At 37.6% G+C, this 23,024-nt stretch overlaps 1 protein-coding gene and 1 long non-coding RNA gene across 7 annotated transcripts in view; both read right to left on the minus strand.

Annotated features, from left to right (window-relative positions):
- The window catches only part of LOC127069104 (circadian locomoter output cycles protein kaput-like), a 35,853-nt gene that overhangs the window by 4,770 nt on the left and 8,059 nt on the right, over positions 1–23,024 (minus strand). The window contains exons 2-13 of one of the 6 annotated variants that reach the window (XM_051005809.1): positions 22,429–22,519; positions 5,478–5,644; positions 5,315–5,388; positions 4,879–4,977; positions 3,076–3,421; positions 2,432–2,692; positions 2,197–2,347; positions 1,988–2,102; positions 729–1,815; positions 392–442; positions 242–285; positions 22–168 (exon numbers count right to left, since the gene is read on the minus strand). In XM_051005809.1, coding sequence (XP_050861766.1) covers positions 22–168; positions 242–285; positions 392–442; positions 729–1,815; positions 1,988–2,102; positions 2,197–2,347; positions 2,432–2,692; positions 3,076–3,421; positions 4,879–4,977; positions 5,315–5,388; positions 5,478–5,644; positions 22,429–22,505 — 2,619 coding nt within the window. In that variant the 5' untranslated portion in view covers positions 22,506–22,519. Of the gene's footprint in view, positions 1–21; positions 169–241; positions 286–391; positions 443–690; positions 1,816–1,987; positions 2,103–2,196; positions 2,348–2,431; positions 2,693–3,075; positions 3,422–4,878; positions 4,978–5,314; positions 5,389–5,477; positions 5,645–20,333; positions 22,355–22,428; positions 22,520–23,024 lie in introns of those variants that run through there. The other 5 variants (XM_051005808.1, XM_051005807.1, XM_051005806.1 and 2 more) reach the window with 5 other exon arrangements.
- LOC127069106 (uncharacterized) lies at positions 17,945–20,327 on the minus strand. Its single transcript, XR_007783331.1, has 2 exons — positions 19,220–20,327; positions 17,945–19,044 (listed from the first exon to the last, which is right to left on the minus strand). It is a non-coding gene; the product is annotated as an uncharacterized LOC127069106 (long non-coding RNA).

Genomic DNA, 23,024 nt, shown 5'->3' on the forward strand with positions numbered 1-23,024 from the left:
AACCAAATCGTTTAAGGTTACCTGTAATTGGGTTAGATTTTTTCTTTGAGCCTGCAAAGCTGGATTATCCAAATCCCGTGCTAATACATCGAATTGAGACTCTCGTATAACCATACTACTCGCAAGCTGTAGATGTGTTCTTCTTATCTCATCGTTAACCGCTTGCTGCTGCAAATAACCGATTTAACGAACTTTCTACCGACATCACGAACTACACACGAAGAAACATATCTTTACTCACATTATTGACTGTCAGCTGTTGCACGTTCATATCATCAAAGCTTTCTACAACAAAGTTGAGAGAAAAAAAATTGTTAGCACAAGACTCGTTAGCATATCTATTTGAGAATCGTGAATTCGGTAAAGAAGAAACAAGCATTGCAAGACATACTTTCAAAACCCATTGCAGGCCGTAGATCATCGAATATCTTCAGCATGAAATCTGTAAAAAATAAATAACATACAAGTGTCGTTTATAATCTATCGCTAGTCCAAGCGTAAAAATTCCACACTTTTGTAGTTAAGGACACTGTTATATTCACAGATCAAATTGAAATCGGAGAAAATAATGGAAAATATAAAAGAAAAGAAAAAGAAAATATCGAAAAAAGAAAATAGGAAAATGATAAAGGAGAATTACAATAGTTCCTTTCTCGTTCATACGAATTATACAAAAAAGGGGCACTTTACTTTGTTGGTGGACGAGGGCACAGTTACAACTGCGGTACCTGGATTTGCGTCCAGGCTCGAGCTTAACAATGGATCTTCCTTGAGCTCCTGAAGGTTACCAAATTGTTCGTCATTGGCCATATTTGAGATCACCAACGATGTAGACGAATCCAATTCCTGATACTCGATGTTTACATCTTGAAGACTTGAATTGGTAGAGTCCGTGGATGTAACCCGAATCGGTTGGGTGTGAACCTGATCATAATGATCAAAATCAGCGAGCGTTGAAAACTGTTCGTCCTTGATAAACGTCCTACAATTAACATAAGAAGCACTTTGTTGCTGTTGCTGTTGGTGCTGGTGGTGGTGGTGGTGGTGTTGTTGTTGTTGTTGTTGTTGCTGTTGTCCGAGTCGAATCTCGGTAGTTTCATATCGTTTCTCATTCCTTCGCTTTTTATTACGGCCTGTCCCCACGGCGTTTTCTTCAGTATATATCCTCTTCGAGGAATATCTTTTCCTAGACTCTTCATCCTCGGACTCGCTCGTGCCATTTCCTAAGTTCTCGAGGCCAGTCTCGCCGCTGTTATTCTTCAGAACTTTCGTTTCGAACGCGTTACGTTCAGGTAAAACATTAGTTCTTATGCTTTCGTTATTACGATTCTCCTGTCGCATAATTTGCACTTGTCCCATCATTTCCTTCATACTCAAAGGTTTTCCTGAACTCAATGAGCCAATACTATTACGATCTTGATTTCTCTTTCTTCCAACGTGTCGTTGTTGTCCATCCAACATGACGTCTTTTTCAACAACAGGATCGGTAACAATCGTTTTATTGCCAATCATTTCTTGTTTTATTTCAATCCGTGGTTCTTGTTTTGGCGTAAGATTACCTTTGTTACCTTGTATCGTGAAATTGTGATCGATCTTCTTAATACCGAATTTGCTTGCTTGCGCAGCTGCCGGTGGTAATCTTTGAGAAAAAACGGCCGCTTTAGCGAATTGAGCGTTTGGCATCGGCGATGGAGAAGAACGATCTTCCGAAACAGCTGGTGAAGGTAAATCGCTAATGAGATGAGTGATCGCGTCCTCTAGCTGCGAAGGATCTTCCACGCTGGCTTTGGAATTTGATTTTTGTGACTCCGATCCCTGTCCGATACAAAAATAGATATCTTCAAAATTATATCATCGAGTTTGATCGGTTTACATGTAAGGAAACGAATGAAATTGTATCTTTTATATTTTATTTATTGTTATTGTTATTATTATTATTATTATTAATATTATGTTTTTTGTTTCATGAATTTACAATTTCGCGTACCAGATCGAACGAGAGGTCGTCGTTATTTTGAATCATGACCGCCTTCGTGGCACCGGACACCGTAGCTGAAAATCTTTCCTTCATCTCTCTTACGAATTCAATACCTTCTTCTTCTCTGTACAAAAAAAAAGAAAGAAAATAGAAGGTACAAAGGTCGATCGATGTTTTTGGCATATCATATCGGCTCTTTGAAAGATAAAAGTACTCACGAGACTAGGGTATTGATGCAGACAAACGATTCGACGGTTTGAGTATCTTTGTCGTATTCCAAATATCCATGGGTCCTTAGGTAAATGAACTCGCCAGTTTTGGAAAGGAGTCTATAGCAGGATGAACCGCAAGGTTCTGCACGATCGTACACTGTTATTAAAAGTTTGATTAATTTTTCATTCGTCGAACCAATCGGATTACGGCATACAAAGTGAAAGAATATTTTTATCGTACTTTGGCGAAGTCCAATGATGGTCCATCTAACATCGTCCTTGTGCATAAAACTGAAAGCGCTCAAACCAGAAACCTCCTCGGACAGGTAACCCGCCACAATGGATATCCTGTGATCGCAGTAAATAATACGGCCGTCCACTAAGTGTCGCGTCACGTACTCTTGTTTATTAGCATCTATTATGGAGAGTTCGGTAATGGGACGTTTCTTGGGTAGCCATGCCATACCGACGAATATGATGTCGTTGCTTGTCGATGTAGTCTCTGAAAATGTTTTTAGAAAACATATTTTATTTATAATGCTGATACAATATGCGTAAATGAAATCAAGAAAAATCGACTTAAAAATTTTTCGCGACGATGCCTACGCTTTCGCGAGCCAACGATGCCGTGAATCTAAATTTAAATACTCGGCTAAAGTAAATATTTGCGATACACGCTCGGAAAGCCTCGGCTCGTTGCGCCTTGTTACGTGCAGCACATCAACGATAAAAACAGAAGACCATTGATCCGTAAAAAAAAAGAAAAAGAAAAAGAAAAAAGAAAAAGAAATAGCAGAGGACAAAAAAAGAAACAGAGAAAAGCCTACGATTGGCCCGACAAGTTTAACTACTTTTCCAAGAGATTATTGCAATTTTCGATCGTACCTCGATGTCGTGCACGATTGTCAAAATTTTTACAAGCATCCGCGAGCCTAAGAACGCCCGACACATGTAGACACTCGTACTGCGTGTGTTCTCGTCTCGAAACCGTTCGTTGTGACATTCGTAACTTGAAACTTCGTCTCTGCTCACGAAAAGGCCTCCTCTCGGTGTTCCTCTGCGACGTCAATGTCGTCGAGGTTGACTCTTCGGAGGAATTAGAACTATTGTCGGCGTCCATAGTCAAGCCACCGACCATTGGTTGCATTTCATCCGGCGTTAAATTTTTCGTTAACTCCTCGTGATCCTCGGGATAAACGAAGTGATACAAAGATTGTCCGGTCAGTTCTTTCTGCAACGAAAAATCATCGAATCTGATTAGCTCGATGATAAATAAAATTCTATCAGGTTTCATCGTAAAAGATTTTTTTTTTTTTTTCGAGAGAGAGAGAGAGAGAGACAAATGAAAGATAGGAAGAACCTTTCCTCCCTCTCTTTCTCTTTCTCTTTTTCTTTTTCTTTCTCTTTCTTTTTCGATCCATTATACATAGGAAATGTGGTCGTCGTTGTCATCGTCGTCGTCGTCGTCGTTGGCGTCGACCGTCCCTTATTTTCCCAGCGGGAAAAATTTTCTTTTACCGAGAACAATGACACCCTGATTGCGAATTCTATCTTAAAAGAAAGAAAAAAAAAACGGAGGAAAGAAAAAGAAAAAGAAAAAGAGAGAAAGAAAATAGAAAAGATAAGGGACGAAAAAGAGAAAGAAAAATAAAAAAGATACGGGAAGAAGATGAACGTATAGGACAAACAACTCTCCCCCTCCCCCTCCCTCTCCTCCTAGTACTTCCTACTTCTACGTTCAAGACATCTATATTTTAATCTTCTCTTACAACGGGAAGTCACTTCGTTAGATTCCCGAGGATAGCAAATTATCGTTATCCTCGATGTAGTCGAACATTAGAGTCGGCACATTATACAACAAGATACACGATCATAGATAGATCTTATTCTCTTTTGTTTATGCATTATTTTCGATATTATCAAAATATCTTTGATTTCAATCGGACGATCCAATGAATTATTCAAGATATTTTAAGATTCTTGACACGTTTTAACGAAACATTTTGGGAAAGAATAGACACAATATCTTTAAATTTCGGGTAATTTCGTGATTACCTCGAAAATGTGATCTATAGAAATTATCTTCGTTTTGTTACAACTGAGGAAAAAGATACAAATTTTCCATTTACCTGATTGACGTCATCTACTATCGGATAAATGTCGTCCCATTTGTACGCATATTACATACGTACCAGATAGAAGCACGAAGAATAAAAAATATCTACGAAACCGAGATATGTAGCGAGAGCTTTTTTCGATCTTCTCTTTTTTCTTTTTTGTCTTTTCTTTTTAATTGTATTTTTTTCTTTTTCTTTTTTGTTTTTCTTTATTCCTTTTTTTTATTATTTCTTTTTTTGTTCGATAAAACGTTTGCAAAGATGCAATACCTTTTTCGCAGAATCGTATGCATTAGGAATAGAAAAAAAAAAAGATAGAGCATAATTGAGTTAGATGGAAATATAGACTATGGTCGACATGGAAACGTGTTTACGCTGCACCCGTTCTCATTTCATTGATCTTTTTTAACCCTTCGGTATAAAGTAGCCTTCTTCGTATTTGACTTGGACCATGCACCTACGAAATACATCATGTACCGAAATCAAATCAACGAATCGATTTCAAATGTTATCGATCATTGCATCTTTTACGATATCGGGTTTACGTAGACATGGATCAATATCGATATACCTGAGCGTGACCAAGTTGACGTTCCACCTGCCGGCTAACGTAAACGATCTTTCCCGCCGTGGTTACGACGATGAAGAAACCAGCATTGCCGATCAAGTTCTGTCGAAGCAACAAAAATGATCTCTTTGATTATAAATTATCTCGTTTTAATTTGAAATAAATGCAAAAAAAGAAAAAGAAATAGCAAAAATACGTATAGGGGCAAGGCCAGTTATAATGTATTACCAGTCGACTTCTTCGAAAGGATTAAACATAACAGCTTGTATCTTTTACAGATTAAACGAGACAAGGGGGCAAATGTTATGATTGTGCGAAAGATTCGTTTCAAGGTAATTTTTTTTCCGAGATATTAACTGTTCCAAAATTTTGATCAAATGGAAGAAGCCAGCTTGCATCACTTTACATTATAACTTTGTGTCTCTTATAGTGTACTCACATCTACGAAGTACTGTTCCACGTCCAAATCGTTGAATTGTTTTGGCAAAAAATCGGCCGATCCACGACCAAGAGCTACGACACAAAAGTTTTATCTAACACGTTGTTTTGAACAAAAATGTTCGTAATAATATTGATAATATGCGATAGGAAAAAAAACTCACTGTATTGCGTTCTTAAATAGGCAGCAGTTAATCTCAGGATAGATATCTTGTCCATCCTTCTCGAACTTCCGGCGACGGTAGGAACAAGAGCCGCCATCGTCGAGATATTGGTGTTAAGATTATCTCGGCGTTGTTTCTCCGCCATATTTCGTGAAGCACGCGGATTGCTGCAACAAATATTTAACGATATATAATCAATATATATGTTAACGTTAAGGATTCGTTTTTTGTATGGTTGCATTCAAAACGTGATATTTTATACGATTCCTATTAGTTCCTAACGCGTTAATAAAATATTATGTCCCGATATTCTCGACACAGACGAATCAAAGATATTTCTTTCTCATCGGATCGGTGTTGGTATGAGTCAAGCAGATTCATCGAGTTCCTCGCGATGATGACGACGCGTCCCATCGAGTAGCCACGATGAAAATGATCCCTACTAACGATGCCCGGTATCTAGAAATAGACACTATCGTACGTGCTTATGTTCTTATATAAGTATGGATACGACGATGTCTGATAACTAGATAAAGCAGACGAGTAAACCTTTCTTCTCCCCTCCCCCACTCCTCGCTTCGTAACGAGCCGCGAAAATGGCTGGACCGTGCATCACGAGTTTACTCCTTTTCGACATTTTGTGTATGTGTGTAATATACACACGCGCGCGCGTGCATATATAATTTTCTTCGAAATAATTCATCTCGCCTGAGAGATGACAAAGAGATATGGATATGTACAACGTATAGATACGTATAACGCATAAAGAATAATCTCACAAATATACGTTATACAATACTATACATATGCATATACGTTCGCAGCGTATGTATACATCTGTATAAATATATTTCTTAACATTGTTTATCAGCATTTTAATGTGAAATATGCGCTAATGCCATCGCAATATAATTTTGCGTTTGAATAAAATTTCAAGGAAAACAGATCTTAGAGTTCGTAAATACATGTTAAGTCGGCTTGCAATAAACAACTGACACTTTGGCCTTCCGTTCGATATCTCCGGGCATCTGGCCGATTGCCTCGAAATACGAGTGCTGCCTTTTAGACGATGGATATTCGTAAACAAGTATAAAATACCGAATAGAATAACTAGAATATTTACGTACGAGAATGTGCATATCCGTATGCGTAGATGGCAAATGTATGTATATAATGTATATAAAATTAATGGAAATGGCGATGCGACATTTACAATTTATCTACCTTTCGTACGACATAAATCGCTTGATTTTCGAGCAACTTTGTGCGAGCAAAATATTTTAACAGCTGCTAACGCGTTATTTCGCGCTGCAACACTCCCGCTTCTCGTCGGAGAGAGGAAAACGAAAAATGAAGAAAAATTCGCCGACACGCGTCCCTGTTTCTCAAAATATAATATTTTATATCGCGACAAATAAATGAAGGTGTGTGCGTGTACCTTCATTTATTTGTCGAAATTGAAAAATTGACTGGTTCTGACTATCTTAATAATTATCTTATACTCCTATGAACGTGTATCTGGTTCATTGGCATATCGTCACCAACAATGGATACTCGTACTCCCGAAAACTTAGCTTGAGTGGGAGAAAGAAATAAAATAAAAAAAAAAAAAGGAAAACAGAAAGAAATAAAGAAAGAAAGAAAGAAAAAAAGAAAAATTGGTGTCTCGAGGTTATCCGAGCAGGTTACACAATGATGAAACTATTCTGTCCAATTATCCAGCAAGCGGCCTTGGATGCTTTATCGCTAACGATAACGAGGGCTAAGAGGATTCCTCGTTTAAATGTTTTGATAGAGTTTGGAGCTCAAGACCACGGGGGAGTGGTTACGACTATGGCCTCGAGAAATTCTACAAAATAGGATAAACGGCTGATAATTAATCGGTATTCGACGATACACGAAATCGGTAAGAACGGCATCGTTCGATATCAACGTATATCGATCGATCGTTGTTGCCAAACAATATCTTCATCCATTAATATGTGTTCAAGCGCGATCGCGAATGCAACGATCCGTGAAGGAACGACAAGGAATATTTTTAATATCTCGCGCGATAACGTCAATCGAATCTTGTCTCTGTATTAATTGAAAAAAAAACAAAAAAAAAAAACAAAAAAAAAGAGAAAAAGAGAAGGCATATTGAAGCGTAGAAATACTTTATTTTGTTTCCTTTGTTGATCGATTGAAAATCTGAAAAAAGAAAAAAGCAGAAACGAAAGAAAATAAAAGAGAAACGTATATAAAACGAATTTGTACCGATCGCTTAGGTCGATTGGCATACCCGTTAAGAGCGTTAGATAAATTATATAGCATCGATCAAGTATTATGATATCGATATTATTTATAGCGCGAGCTTGCAAAACGGATAATCGGCCTCGAGCGTCTCCTCCGATTCCTAGGTCCATCTTTACGACAGTGGGGGTGGTCAGGCAAATCGTTAAGTGGGTCGAGGTTACTAGACAATTGTGCTCGTTCAATTATCGATCTAATTAAAAACACTTTTCACGGGATTTGATTTCAACGATGCGATCGTTTCGTGTAACTCTCTTGCAAGACGCACAAATATCGTTAGATAACTGTTCTCGTATACCTCCTCCCTCCCTCCCTCCCTCCCTCCCTCCCTCCCTCTCCCTCTCTCTCTCTCTCTCTCTCTCTCTCTCTCTCTGTCTTTCTCATTATTTCTTTTACTCTTACGCTTATTTATTTCTCTACATTACTTTACATTATTTCGCTAATCAAATCGAATTTCATTATTTTCTAAATTGTCCTACAATCATTGAATCAAATTTTAATTTTGCATCGAACAAAAATTTATTTTTGGCCACAGCGCGCATCCTGTACGTATATACGCACGTATAAATGTATGCGTGGTTGTGTTCAAGGAAAGAACGATAAGATATTATTTTCTTATGACAATATTTTCGCGTTTTCTTGATAGACGATCGTGAACTCGACTGAAATCAATCAGATGAGATTACAAGTATATAAGAGATACCGATCATTTTTTAATCATATTTATTGATAAGCCACGAAACTTTGACAATATTCGGGAAATCGTATTCAGCATTATTCGTTCAGAGTTGTTTATCTATTTAACGGACGTCGTTTAACGATATACATATCTAACAAACGTCATTTTATATGCAACGTACATAACTAACGATATATATATATATATATATATATATATATATATATATATATATATAATTTGCTTATTTTATACGATGACATGACTGACAACCTATAAGTTACTTTCTTATGAACTAATACGTTTGCCGTTTTTGACAACGAATCCACATAGACGATTTTAATAATAAACCTGACTTTACTTCTTACGTTTTTTAAATATTAGCAATATGAATAAGCCCTAACAAAAGGAAAGAAAAAATAACATTAAAAGAATTAAATATAAATTAAGAAAAGATTCATTATTATAACTCGAGAGAAAGAGACTCGAAGCTTAAGACATATCTAAGTATCTAAGCGCTTGCTTGCTCCCGGTTTCGGCTTACATCATCCGCCATCTTTTTTTACTCTCACATATCTGCTGTCCACGCTTCGCGTAAGAAAGACGATTAAACCGGAAAAGAAGTAGGCAAACGAAGGACAGAGAGCGAGCAAGCGAGAGTGAGAGCAAGAGAGAGAAAGAGAGAGACAGAGAGAGAGAGAGAAAGAGAAGCAGTTGATAGCTAGTCATGAGACTTTTATTAGAAACATTCCTTACTGTTTTTCTTTTCTAATGTCTCCTATAAAGGGTCCTCATTTTTCTTCGTTTCTTTTCTTTTTTTTTTCTTTTTTTTAATATCATTTTCGATCACGCAAAAAAATGCAAGATGTCCTTTACATCTTTTGTAACAAACCTTTCTGGAATTCGATCGACGATCACTTTTATTCATTTCGAGAACGGGAAGAGAACGAGATATGAACTTCGATCGATAATTAATTATTTAATATCTATCTTGCGATAGCGATCTTTTAACGGACGAAAGCTAAATGATTTATCTTCATTTTTTCCTTTGTTCGTAGATATTTGTTACAGTCCACCTAACTTAAATAACAAAAGATTGTACGACTTTTTTATTTTGTTTATTCTTTGATAAAAGTTTATTTTGTTATTTCTTTGATAAAGGTTCTTGTTTTATGCCGACCCTGCGCTTTTCGATACGTCGGATGACGCATGCACCCTTCGGCGCATAGAAAGAAAGAGAGGAGGGGAGAGAGAGAGCGAATCAAAGAGAAAGAGAAAGACTCTTGCTGCGTCGAATACGTCGGGTAGGTCGCGGTAAATCTCTTGGTCTTCCTCTTCCAATTCCTTTTTCAATAGATAAACTTTAAGTACATTTTTTTATATTTTCATATATACGTATATATTTTTTATTATTTCTTCATTCATTTGCCTGATATCAGATTTCGTTAAATTTGATCTGAATTTTAGTTCGGCGCATAATTTTTAACTCGTAATCACATTACAATTTTATCCCGGCAGAAATATATCTGAATAAAATATAGCTATCAGGAAATTAGTCTGAACGGAGATGCCTGCGTCATCGTTTTCTCACAAGCGATACACTGCTGTTTATAGTGATGATGTTTCGAGCAGATCCATCGAACAAGGCACGAAAAAACTTTGTCTCTCACAAGGTCATAAACCTATCTTAATAATAATAATTCGTTAGTTTTCATTTTAAAAATGAATCAAATGAAAATAAGAACGTCTCGAGACGCAAAAGCAAACAACTGTTTCTCTCTCTCTCTCTCTTTCTCTCAATCCGCACCTTTTGCACTTGTACGTCCCTTTCGAAGGAGGGTTATATTTCGGTGCTATATCGCTGGGTTTGCGAGCAGAAAACGTAGAAACGGCGAGCAAAAAAGAGAAAAGAGTCGTCTGGATTGCGTATGTACGTGAGCCCAAGATCGATATACCGGTCTATCTCAGTATGACGGGGCGTGTAAATGTATAGGTACGTACGTACGTACGTACCCGTTCTTTTTCGTCCTGACTACGCGTTCAAGGTCATGGTTAGGAGTTAGCCCGAGTCGAATCATGCGTTTGTACGATCCGTCATACAATTTTCTTTTTTTTTTTATTTATAATTACATCGGAAAGATTTTGATAAACAAATCGATTACGATATAACGAAGGAAGAATAGATAAATAATTTAGGACGAAGCTTTACTATGCGTTTTTTGTCTTTTCCAAATCATTAGAAATAAAAAACACATCGATAAATACATTTTTATTATCAAACATTTCTAAGCGTAATAATCACGAAACTATCAGAAAAATAAGTAGATTGCTAAAAAAGGAGCGATATTATATCTGGCAAGTTCAAGACTTGAGAAAAATGTTGAGAACCATCAAGTTTGAAAACCACTGCGAAATTTGGGCGTCGACGTGGGCAAAAGCAAGCTGCTGTGAGGAAGGGTGGGGAGGGTGCGGACAAGCCAGACAAGCAGGGCGGTGGCGTTGCTCGTGGTGATAGTAGTAACAGTAGCAATAGTAGTAGTAGTAGTAGTAGTAGTAGTAGTAGTAGTAGTAGTAGTAGTAGTAGTAGTAGTAGTAGTAGTAGTAGTAGTAGTAGTAGTAGTAGTAGTAGTAGTAGTAGTAGTAGTAGTAGTAGTAGTAGTAGTAGTAGTAGTAGTAGTAGTAGTAGTGGTAGTAGTAGTAGTAGTAGTAGTAGTAGTGGTAGTAGTAGTAATAGTAGTAATAGTGGTAGTAGTTGCGTCCTCGCAATGGTAATAGTAGTGGTACTTGTATCGTAGTAGTTGTAGTTTAGTCGTCCTCGCAATGGTAATAGTAGTGGTACTTATGTCGTAGTAGTAGTTGTCTTCGTCGCGTTTCAATCCGCGTCCTGCCTCACTGCGAGCCTGCGTGAGCCTTTCGAATTCGCCAGAGCCCGGTCAACAGCCCCGAATTTCTCTCTCTCTCTCTCTCTCTCTCTCTCTCTCTCCCCTCTTTCGTTTCTCCCTGTCTCTCGTAAATCAACGTATCTCCCCCACTAAAGCAGTCGGCGTGTACCACCTCCTTTTACTCCAATCGACCAGACTATGTTCTCTCTCTCTCTCTCTCTCTCTCTCTCTCTCCTCTCAGTTCCTCGCTTTCTCGATTTTACGAATCATCCCTACTCCTTCTCAGTTTTCCTCTTGCTTTTTCGTTCGATTTGTTCCCGTTTGAATTTAAAAAAAGAAGATGCAGAATATAACGATTTCGCTCCATTTCAAATAGGTTCATGAACGTGTGTAAAGATATGTAAATAAAATTCAAATGAACGACTAAGAAAATTGTTCGACGAGGACGGTCAAACGCAAATCCGCACATATCCCGATAAAATCGATTTCAACGTTTATTCCGACGATTCCATAGATGGACGGAATATGAAAAGAGAAGAGGGTTTAGGAAGATGGGTGGGCAGATGGGTAGATGGAGGTAGACGATACGCCGCGACCACGCCTATGCGCATCCCTCGACGGCGAGACGCCCTTTCTCCCTTTAACGTGTCTCGCGCCCTCGCAACAGCCCTCTCGATGTTCGACCATGACCACCCTTCGGCAGACTACGTGAGGGTGGTAGAGGAAGGTGACCTTCGTACGCCATACCTTCGACGAGACTACAAGAGAGAGAGGGAGAAAGGATGGATAGAGAGAAAGAGAGAGAGCTAGCATACGTATACGTGTGAGAGAATTCAGCGTCGTTCGGCGTTGTTCGGAAAATGGCACTTTTATATTCCTCCGATATTTCATTCGATTTATTCTTTAAAGCATCTCTATATCGAAGAAAACGACGAGTTCTTACTACTATTTCCGACTAGCCGCATACGAAGCAGCAGAGCAAGTAGATAAGGATCGCAAGCCAGACCAGACGCGATTCAGCATTGAGTAGTTACAGCCGCCATATTTTTCACAATGCGCATTTAGCGGTTTTTACTCTGGCAATGCAAGATTCTCGTCATTCGTTATCCGTTGATAACGATCACGCAACGCCATAAAAATAAAGGACGACGAGTGGGAGGAAGCTGCATGAAAGAAAATGTTTTTGCGTTGAAAAAGCAATATGACTCGAGTATTAAACAAAAATCCGCGCGTGTAAAATCGATGAGATTCTTATAAAATAACCATCGTCGCCTACTAGCAAATGATTTTTTTTCATCTTTGCTCTTTGATATAACCTTTATATAACATTTTTTGATATAACATTTTTATCTCTAAAATCTTAGCTTTTGAAAGATATTCTGATTTTGCATAAAATAAACAAGGATTATTTTCTTTTTTTTTCACGATGCGAAGGACGACAACAACGTACAATACACGTTCTCGACAATAATTTTATACACCGCCAATCATTTTCCATGTTCGATTTCGTCCTTCGTTGTCGTCGTCTTTCTTCAAATCCCGGATAAGCTAATGAATACTAAATTTGCGGCGATTATTATGACAAAAACGGAGATAGAATTTTTTTTCTTCCAATTTTTCGAGTGCAAGAATGACTTAATGGACAATCAAATAAAAAAGACACTGTTAAACAAATAGAACTATTAAAGATTTTTTGCGATAGAATGCAATTTGAACAATTATGTAATAATAGAAATTTCATTCACTTTGTATTTAATTTTACATCTTCATCGTTCGATCTCTTTTCCTTTACTAAAAAGAAAAATATCTTCGCACAATATCGTTAATTATTTTTATTACACAAATTTGATCTCCCTATTTGCCGTTACATTTCAATCTAAACATACAGCGTCGTCTCGTCGGTCAGTAACCCACGAAACACGTTCGTCATTTTAATTCGTCCGTGCTGCGTGTGACATTGCGTTAAAAGAAAACAATAAAAAGAAGAAGAAAAAAACATATGCGCATGTAACAAACGACACGAAGACAAGAGAGTACTGATCGATCCTCGACGATGCAAGATTTCGATCTTAATGAATTTTTATTAGCCGAACTTAAAAGACCTTAGCCCCAAGCTGCAAATTGACGCATTCCGAAGTCTATTATGTCACGTGGCGTACAAAGAAAATGAATTACGTCATGAAATGTTTTATTATTAAAGCGCATAATCATAAGAGTCGAGGCACGCACTAGAGGTCCGCCGAATTCTTCGACTAAAATTCGGCTGATAAGAAATAATCTATAGGCATCTATAGACGGAAGAAAGGAGATTTTAATATTCCCTGCTCTTTTCTCCATTCCCTTATTATTCCTTGTAACGTCGACTACGTCTCACGTGAGGCGCACGTTACGTGAATCGCATTACAGACTGAAGTAGCTGGTGTTACAGCACGAATCAAACCGTAGGACGGATACGCACTTCCTATCGAATCATCTTCCTGCTGTCTTTTCTTGCTTAATTCCCGTTGGATAAGTGAAACGCACGTTCTTTGCAAATCGCAAACAAATCTAAACGACCATTTTTCGTATTACAAACTACGAGATATACGGCGATGACACCCGAACAACTTTTCTTATCGTTTTTTTTTTTATCGTAATCAAATATTAAATCAATTATTAATGCGTTTTGTATCTTCTTCCCGAGAGTTCTCCGAGACGATGTACTTACTTATCATCTTTCATTATAGTCCAACGCAGAAACTCGATCCATTAAACGTACACACACATTTTATTTATTACTTTACGAATATATTTTTTCTATCGCAATAAATCAATCAGATACAGATATTTGTCCTTGCAATTGAATCGCTATATTCGTTGACAAATTTTTTATTGCGTACTAAGTAAGATAGAGTATTTTGAAAATAAAAGAGAACTAGGTATTTTTGTCTCTTTTTTCTGAGGAAGTAATTTTCTTTTCTTTTTTCTTCTTTCTTACCTTCGCGATGTAGATAGGTACCTTGGTTTACAATTTTATGTGCGAAGGCCACAAGTGCGCCATAGTGTGGACAGCTGTTTGCCTGAGGCCAAGAAACTATTAACGAGTTTGCCGTTCGATACGTTATTTAATCAATTGCACTCGTTTATACGCGATTGCCCATAAGAGTCGTTTCGACGAGCCGATCAATCGACGTCGTCTCTCTAAGAAAAATCATTTCGTCTCTTGAAGAACAGAAATTCTCCATTTCAAAATCTCCAATTTTTTTTAACAAACATTAATAAAATATTTACAAAATCGAAAGGACTTGTCTATCCGTTTGTTGGTTTATCAAACTGAAAGATCCTTTAATTTTCACCATCTATCGCAATATGAAAGAAAAAAAGCAAAACAAAACAAAAAAAAAAACAACAAAATAAACGGATACATTGCAATAACACGAAATCCTATTCCTTGTTAGTTAATGAGTTAAGCTAACAAAAAGTAATCGAGTGCATCGAATGATCATCGAAAGATTCAATCATAAATGAAAGCGAAGGCTCAGCAGCAAGTTCGGTCGACGACCCCTGTAAAGTTACATGTTTTCTTCGTATTAGACTTTTATCTCTCGATGCTTTAATTACGATTATCTCGTACGTTTAACGAACGTTAACATACAAATGTGCGCACATGTCCACGTCCACATATGCACATATATATGTATGTACACGCACGCTCATTTCGTCCAATCGATTGGTAAAGCTTTCTACGAGAACCAAAGCACAGGGTAAATTCACTTTGAGTGCAATTAATAGTTGAGCGAATCTGCTGCTGCTGTTGCTGCTCCATGCACGTGTAAGGAAAAAAAGTCGCTATCTTTAAATGTGGCACGTGACGTTTAGGCCCATGAAAATTAAAGAAAAGAAAGAAAAAAGAAAAAAAAAATAGAAAAAGAAACGAAGAAGGAAGAAAGAAAGAAGAAATTTAGGCAAATGTTTAATACTTTTTTTTGAGGGCCGCAAAGGGTTCAATTCGAACGTGAAATCGTTAAAATTCATAATCTACGCTCGACGGCCCGTACAAATTGAGAGCTAATGGCCTTCTTCGGTTCGGTGAAGCTAATTAGAGGAGAGAGAGAGAAGGGGAGGGGAGGGAGGGAGGGAGGGAGAGAGAGAGAGAGAGAGAGAGAGAGAGAGAGAGAGAGAGAGCAAACGTGTGCACCTACTGGAAAAATCGTTGTACGAAGAGACCGATCGCTTGTCGTCGCATTTATGGATATATGGTAATCGTACGCAAGTAAATTATCGAGTGATATTAATTAATGTTTGCAATAATACGATTAACGTATATTTAGTTCAAATTACATCGGCTCGTTATTGCAAATTCTGAAATAACTTTTGCAATTGCCGTAGACATTAAGATATAAATAATTGTTAATATAGGCAAATTTTGAATGAAAAGTTACAAGTAAAAATCTTGGACGTATATCCAACGAACGAATCTCTATTACTCCTCCTTTCATGATTCAACTAACGGAAGAAGAAGCTTTTTCCTTGGAATAACGCGGAAATGTAGTAAGCACGTCCATAACTCACGTAGCATCGTTATCAAGTACGTGATATTATCCGCAAAGCATATTGTAGGAGACTATATCATGTCAGACAAATGATACTCGTGAAAGAAGCACTATCTTCAATAGATATATCCTTTTTTTTCTTACATACCTCCGTTCTGTCAGATTTTATTAGATCAGATCAATCCAACGCGTAATTAATAACAACTAATAATATTTGATAATAACATTTTAGTGGAAAAAGAAAAAAAGAAAAAAAAAAGAAAAAGGGCTTTTTTTCTATTCTCTCGTCTAGTAGGCAGAGCCCTTCTCCTCTCCTTTTCTCCTGTCCAGTCAATTTAACGTGCATAATACGTCGCACGCAACATGCACCCAAACGAGTTTTTTCTTTTTTCCATTTTTTTTCTTTTACGAAAGAGGGTAGTTATCCCGTAACTCTCACTCTACCTTTCGGTAATCGAAGTTAGAAGGGACGTTTAACGAGTTGCTCTCGTTGTCACGCAGTCTGCGCTTTCCACGAAATCGTCCGCCCACCACTTATCGTTAATTTCCAGTAACGAGAACGAACGCAATGGCGGATCTAATGCAAAACGGCTTATTTCTCTATTTTACTTTATTTTCAAAAGATTTACCGTATCGTTAAACAGATAAAGTATTCATGTGTCACTGTTAAGCGATACGAGAAAATGCAAAATTTCAACTAAAACTCTCAAGCTCGATGGAAAATATTCTAGACATTTTTTTTTTGCGTGTCTACATTTTTTCCGTATAGAAAATGGCAGAATGAATTCGTTATTTCGTGCTAACACTTTTTGATTTGTATTGCAAAACATACCTATACATAACGTGAACAAACGAATTATCAGTTTCATTTGTTCACGCTTCGCTTTTATAAAATGGTTACAAAATGGAATGAAAGATATGCCAGATTCGTAGCGACATTGGCAGATGTTTCCGATGGGTTTAGGACACAAAGTTTCGAAAGAGAGATACTGCGAGCGAAACGAATGTTGTGGTAGGGCGAGAAATTGCGGTAGGACATCGTACCTGTTGCACCAGCAGAGCCACGTATCTACGTTTATGAAATACATTTTTAATAATTTTTCGTAAAAATTTATATTGAAAAACAAAGAAAGCGGCACGAGGGAGAGAGAGAGATGGAAACTTCTCGGTAATGATTAACTAACCTTACCATCTCCTTTATAGCTTGAGTTACGAAATATAAGAATGTGAGGAGTTTGATACGTCACTTTAAATGTGTCACCTTTACATGTATACGCTCTGTATCTCGAGCATGCAACCGCATGCAGTTTTTTATCGTCTACTCTCCAAGTCTAATCAAAACTACGAGAAATGATAATTCTCTTGTTAAGCACGAATGCGAGCTGCGTAGTACTGTCCTATCTTCGAAATAAATTTTCATCGAATTTCAGTCGAATCGAGAAAGAAAAAAAATGATACAATGTAAATTTCGTTCATCTCCCCAAATGCAACCAAGACAACCTTGAGGACAATTTTTTTTCGTGAGTCGAGGAAAATACTTTTTGAATGCCATCACGAACTATTTATCGGTTTCGTACGATGCATTCTTGCACGGCGCGAGGTCAAATGAAATACAAAAGAATTTTTAATTCCGTTGTTAAAAAAAAAGGAGAAAAAAGGATATGAAAAAATAGAAATAAAAATAAAATAAAGTAAAAAAAAAAAAAGAGAGAGAGAGAGAGAGAAAGAAAAAAGCAGTCGCGAGTGGATGGTCGCAAACGGGAGGAAGAGACAAGTTCGAGATAATTAATTCTTCTTCGTTCTGTTATCCTTGAAGATGAATCGCACGAGGAAGAAGTTTCTTTCGCGTGCTCCTTTTTTTCTGCTTTTTCTTTCACTTTTTTCGCGTCGCTGATGTAGAATCAGCATGTACCTATACATGCTGATTAGATTGGAACGTAGGTATCTTTGAGCTTGCTTATGCGTTTGCACGTCTCTGAGTAAACCACTTATCAATATGCTCGATCAAAGATATTGCAATTAGCAAATAAATCTGTCTCTCTCTCTCTCTTTGTTAATGACTATCGTCTACCATCGATCAACTCTGTTTCAATCGTCATTTAATAATATACATAGCGTTGTTTGCATAAAATCGTTGAGACTTAACTCGACAGAACAGATAGCAGTTCTATGAGCATTTCTGTAAAGCCTTACATTCTCAATCATTATTTCGCTCTATTCTGCGAACGCATTTACGAAATGCAATTTGAAATTTGAATTCGTAATAGGCCGCTTGATACACGCTTAACCAATGGTAACAAATCTAAGTACAGCAAGCAAATACAAATAACATTATGAACAATATCACGGACAAGCAATTCGCAGAATCGAAAGAGTTTTCAACTGAAGTTTCGTACGATTCGATTCATATGTAATACAATTTATCTCGAAATAAATGGAATATAGAGAGGGCTGGGAGGAGGAAAAGTTGGTAAGCAAGTCAATTCGGAATCATCTTTTCTGCGATTCCTTCCAGCACCATCCCCCCTCTTTCTTGTAAGCTAAAAATAAAAATAAAATAGATGAATTTGACTCGAGCGTACGAAATTCGTAGTTGAAATAACGATGATGAACCTTGATTACGACCGAGACGAAGAAACCAAGCTTCGAGCTTTTCTCGATGAATCCCGAAGGAGAAAACAAAGAGCTCGGTTGCTTTTAGCGTCGTCGGGACGATCTCACGAATGGGTTTAACTGAATCCCCTCTTTTTCGTGGCCACGCATAAAAGATGTTCTTTCGTTGCTTCTGAAGATGCGACCTATGTACTTACGTGTATGTTTCGTTGAACACTGAACCAACGCGAATAAATTTCAACATTGAAAAAGGTTGGCCGATTCAAATTACATGGAGCTTTGTCTATAAGATGTTTTCTTCTCCCGTGAGAAATATTCCCGTATAAAAATATTCTCTAATCCGTAACCTTCGTTATTCATTTTCTTTTTCTTTCTTTCTTTCTTTCTTTCTCTCTTTCTTCCTTTCTCTTTTCTTTTCTCTTCTTTTAATATTTATCATTGGAATAACGATTTCGAATAATATATGTTTTTGATTTATAAGACAGGTGAAAAAGAAACCAGTCGCCAAATTGTCTAGTAAGTAAATCATATCTCTTGAGAGACTACGTTATGAGGCAAACTTGATGGTCCTGAGAACGCGAATCGTAAGAAAGTGAACAAGGTCGTCAAGTATTCGTGGACCGGGTGTGACATTTTCGTCATCAAGGATGATCGTCGGAAAAAAACGAACATAAAAAGAAAGAAAAAAGAAAATAATAATGATAATAATGACAATGATAATAACAAAATAAGTTTTTCTTTTACCTCTTCGATCACAATCCAGCCTTTCTTCATTACGTTTAATTATTTCTGATAGGAACGATGGACAGTTTTATTCACTGGCAGATTAACATTTGAAGATTCTAGCGTAGAGTTAGGATCCTAATACATGGATATATCATAATCTTTCGTCTGAAGTAAAGATAAACACTTTATCACGAATTTTCAGTATACACATGTACGTATGTACATAAAATTTCTCTTGAAGAAATATTTCTCGTTAAAATCTTATTCGACAGAAACGATTACTTCGCTCCTTATAAATTTCAGCGATCGCGATCGGCTTGATTAAAATCCAATTAGACATGCAAATATATTCTCGACTTATCCCGAGAAAGTCGACGATTGTCGATGACGAAATTTGACGAATTCGCACAAGTTCCGTCGTACCAAAAACTTTACATGTAATATATTAATAGTGCACTTGACGTCCGAGAATATTTCATTCGTCTAATTAATAATATTCGAAATATAATTATTTCTTTCCTCGAATTATAAGAAATTAAATGCTTCTTCTTTTTCTCTTCCTCCTCTTTCTTCGCTATATACACGATTAAACAGATATTTTGTCATCTCGATGGAACATCATACGGAAAAAGAGTATACGAATTACAAAAAAGTGCTTGCTAAATCGAAAACACAGCCTCACGGTCATTTCAAGCGTGCATGAAAGAAGAGGCTAGATGAGAGAGAGAATATAATTTTAACATTTTTCAGCTTGGATCAATGAACAAATCAGCCTCCCAAGTTTCCTTTTTCTCCAAGAAAACACAAATACAAAAAAAAAGAAACAATAAATTTTGATAACAAAGTAAAAAAAAAAAACATAAACAAGCATCCATTACATATTTTCTATTCTATATTATCATTCCTTCGTAATAGAAACGATAACCGTTAAACCATCCTTTTAAAAAAACGCGACAAATCGAAGAATAATGCAGTATAGTTTACATATGAGATAAACCTTCAAAAAAATAACGAGCGATTGACCGAACAAAAAAAAATAGGTATTAAAGTTAATACGTTATGTATGTATAAAATACATCGTAAATACGTTATGACCGGAAAAAAACCGGCGTGAAAAACAACGTTGTCTGACCTTGACAACGGTAGATCCATGCCACTCGATCCCCTCGTATGATGTTGAAGCTGATGATGGTGTTGATGCTGATGTTGCGGCGTATCGTCGACACCGACGATACTGAGATGAACGTTCTGTTGCTGTGGATGTTGAAAGGCAAAACCTCGCAAGTAAGTCCGTGGTTGCTGCTGAAGCTGTTGTTGTTGTTGTTGTTGTTGTTGTCGTCGTTGTTGTTGTTGTTGTCGTTGTTGTTGTTGTTGGGACCACATCTTTTTCTTTCTTTTTTCTCTCTTTGCTTTTCTCTCTTTACGCGTTGTTAGCAAGTCGTTGCAAGCAACTACAGAAAAAAAAACCTATTCTCGTTCTTGGTCATATTGTTCTTGACTACGAGTACTCGTACGGTTTCTTTTCAACAATTTTTATGTAACATTGGACGCAAAACGAAAGGATTAATAAAAAAAAAAGAAGATATTCCATTGTGGAATAATATTTTCATTTTTGTTTCGTTTCGTTTCGTTTTCGTCGTAGTCAAAATTCTTCGTTGACTAAATCCGAAGCCCCCAAGTTATCTTCACGTTGATAACTGCGTCATCATCAAGAAGCTTCCATAAACGGTGCAATGGCGTCGTTGCAACGACGAAAACGACAGTACTCGTTGTCACATCTCTGCAAATCCGAACAAAGTCCATGCAACTTCTCTCTGACTTTCTCTTTGTTTTTCTCTTATTTAGTCCAGCTGATTCAATTCGATCTTTATCTGGAGTCACAGATCGTGCTATTCCTGCGGAAGAACTCCGATCGTTCACTCCGTGAGATCGTCGACCTTGACACCGTGTACCAGATCCCGATAGAGGAAAAGGAGAGATGGGAAGAACGGCTCAAGATGCGTAGCAATTGCGTGTTATTTCTCTCAGAGAAGCATACATGATGCTCCATAGATAGACGCACACATAAAAGAGCACGCACCAACTTCTGTTTACATCGACGACGACAAGGATAACGACGATAATGACGACGAAGAGGAGCAGGAACGTTTTAAGATTTCATTTTCCATGCTCCGAGTTCACAAAGAGGCCAAAGTCCGATCTATCGGCGACCTTGACACAGTGTTCTCGAACGATCAGATGAAAAACGTTCCGGCGGGAAGACGAGAAGCTCCTCGATATGATTAGATATAAAAAGGATATAAAATGAATCTCACGAGGAGTCGTAGGTCGAGTTCTTTGTCAATGAAGATAGAAAAAAGGAAAAATGTCAGAGGTCAGCGTACACTGTCTCGTTTAGAGACTAACCGGCTTCGTGAATCGCTACAAGATAGAACGAGGAAGAGACGCACCCACACCGCGCTGCAGCTCGAGGCTGACTGCCGCTACGCAGCTACCCCCACTCTTGATTAGCCGCCAGCTCGGTACTCGTTCCCCTCCACCGACACTTGGCTCGGCAGACGAGCTCGCTCTCCTTCGGAGGACTTACGGGGGCAGACCGATAGCGCCTAGCCGTACCGGTAGCGCATAGCGCCCGATAACGATGAAATTTTAAGCTTTTCTCACATCGGAAGAGAACTCGCCTCTGTTGTCCGCGCGCGATGCGTTCCTAACGGACGATGTAAACGCATACAAATTTCTTCCTCATCTTCTTGCGATTTTCTTGCTCGAGTGAATTTTCAAAATAAAAAAGAAATTTCTTCTCGGCCCATTTGTAAGATCAAAGTTTGACGCGCAAAGCCTTGTGTAAAAGTATTATCTACCTTCTCGCGATTGGACATTTCTTTGATAAGACACAGGTTACCTTGTGTCTTGTGACTTGTTTCGTTTTTCTTTAAAATATCCAAATACTTTATTTTACTTTATTATGGTTCGTCCGTTTGCGACGCTGGTAGCTAACGCTGCTTGAAAAGAAAGGAACGAAAACAACACAAATTTTAGGAGTTATCACCGTGACGGTATTATACCTTAATGAGATTACAACAAGCGCGTACATTGCGATCAATGCAAATATTTGTCGAGCCACGTCAAGTTTCGCAACAGTACCTTCCTTTTACTTAACCCATTAATAATAAAAAAGGAAAAGTAAGAAAGAACAAAAAAGAAGGAAAAAGAACAATCTGACTTACCCGTAGGTAATCGAACTTTCAGGCACTGTCCCCGTAGAGGACGTGCCAGCATCGTCCTCGTCCACGTCATCCTTCATCTTTCAAAACGTTCCTGCAAAATCAACAAAATAGCCGTTCAATTCTCTTATAACTACTATTTTCGAGATACCGAGATCTCTCGAAAGTAAAAGAAGAAGGAAAAGAATATTCACTATTTAAATAAACATCAGGGAAGAAGGAAGAAATTTCTGTGCCACGTGCTTCTTTTACGTTCAAGTTTTGGTAGAAGAGTGAATCAAGAGCTCGTTTCTTTCAACCTAGATACTTAAGAAGATTGAAAAATAATTGTCGGCTGGTGTTTGTTTATAAATATCCCTTCCCCCCCCCCTCTCTCTCTCTCTCATTCTCTCTGACTAGGATAATCTGGTCTTTGTTGATAGATCGTGTGTATCTATGTATGCGCGTAGGAAAATGAAGTTGATAATTTCAAATACACACGTGCGGCCACGTATGTACACACGTCGAATTATAAATTTGATAATACGAAAATAGAAATCGCTAACAATATTCTTCGCTCGTTAAAACATCGAATCGTTAAGTGAACCTTTTACGAAATC

This window comes from Vespula vulgaris, chromosome 14 (genome assembly GCF_905475345.1).
Source record: "Vespula vulgaris chromosome 14, iyVesVulg1.1, whole genome shotgun sequence".
Taxonomy (NCBI): Eukaryota; Metazoa; Arthropoda; class Insecta; order Hymenoptera; family Vespidae; genus Vespula; species Vespula vulgaris.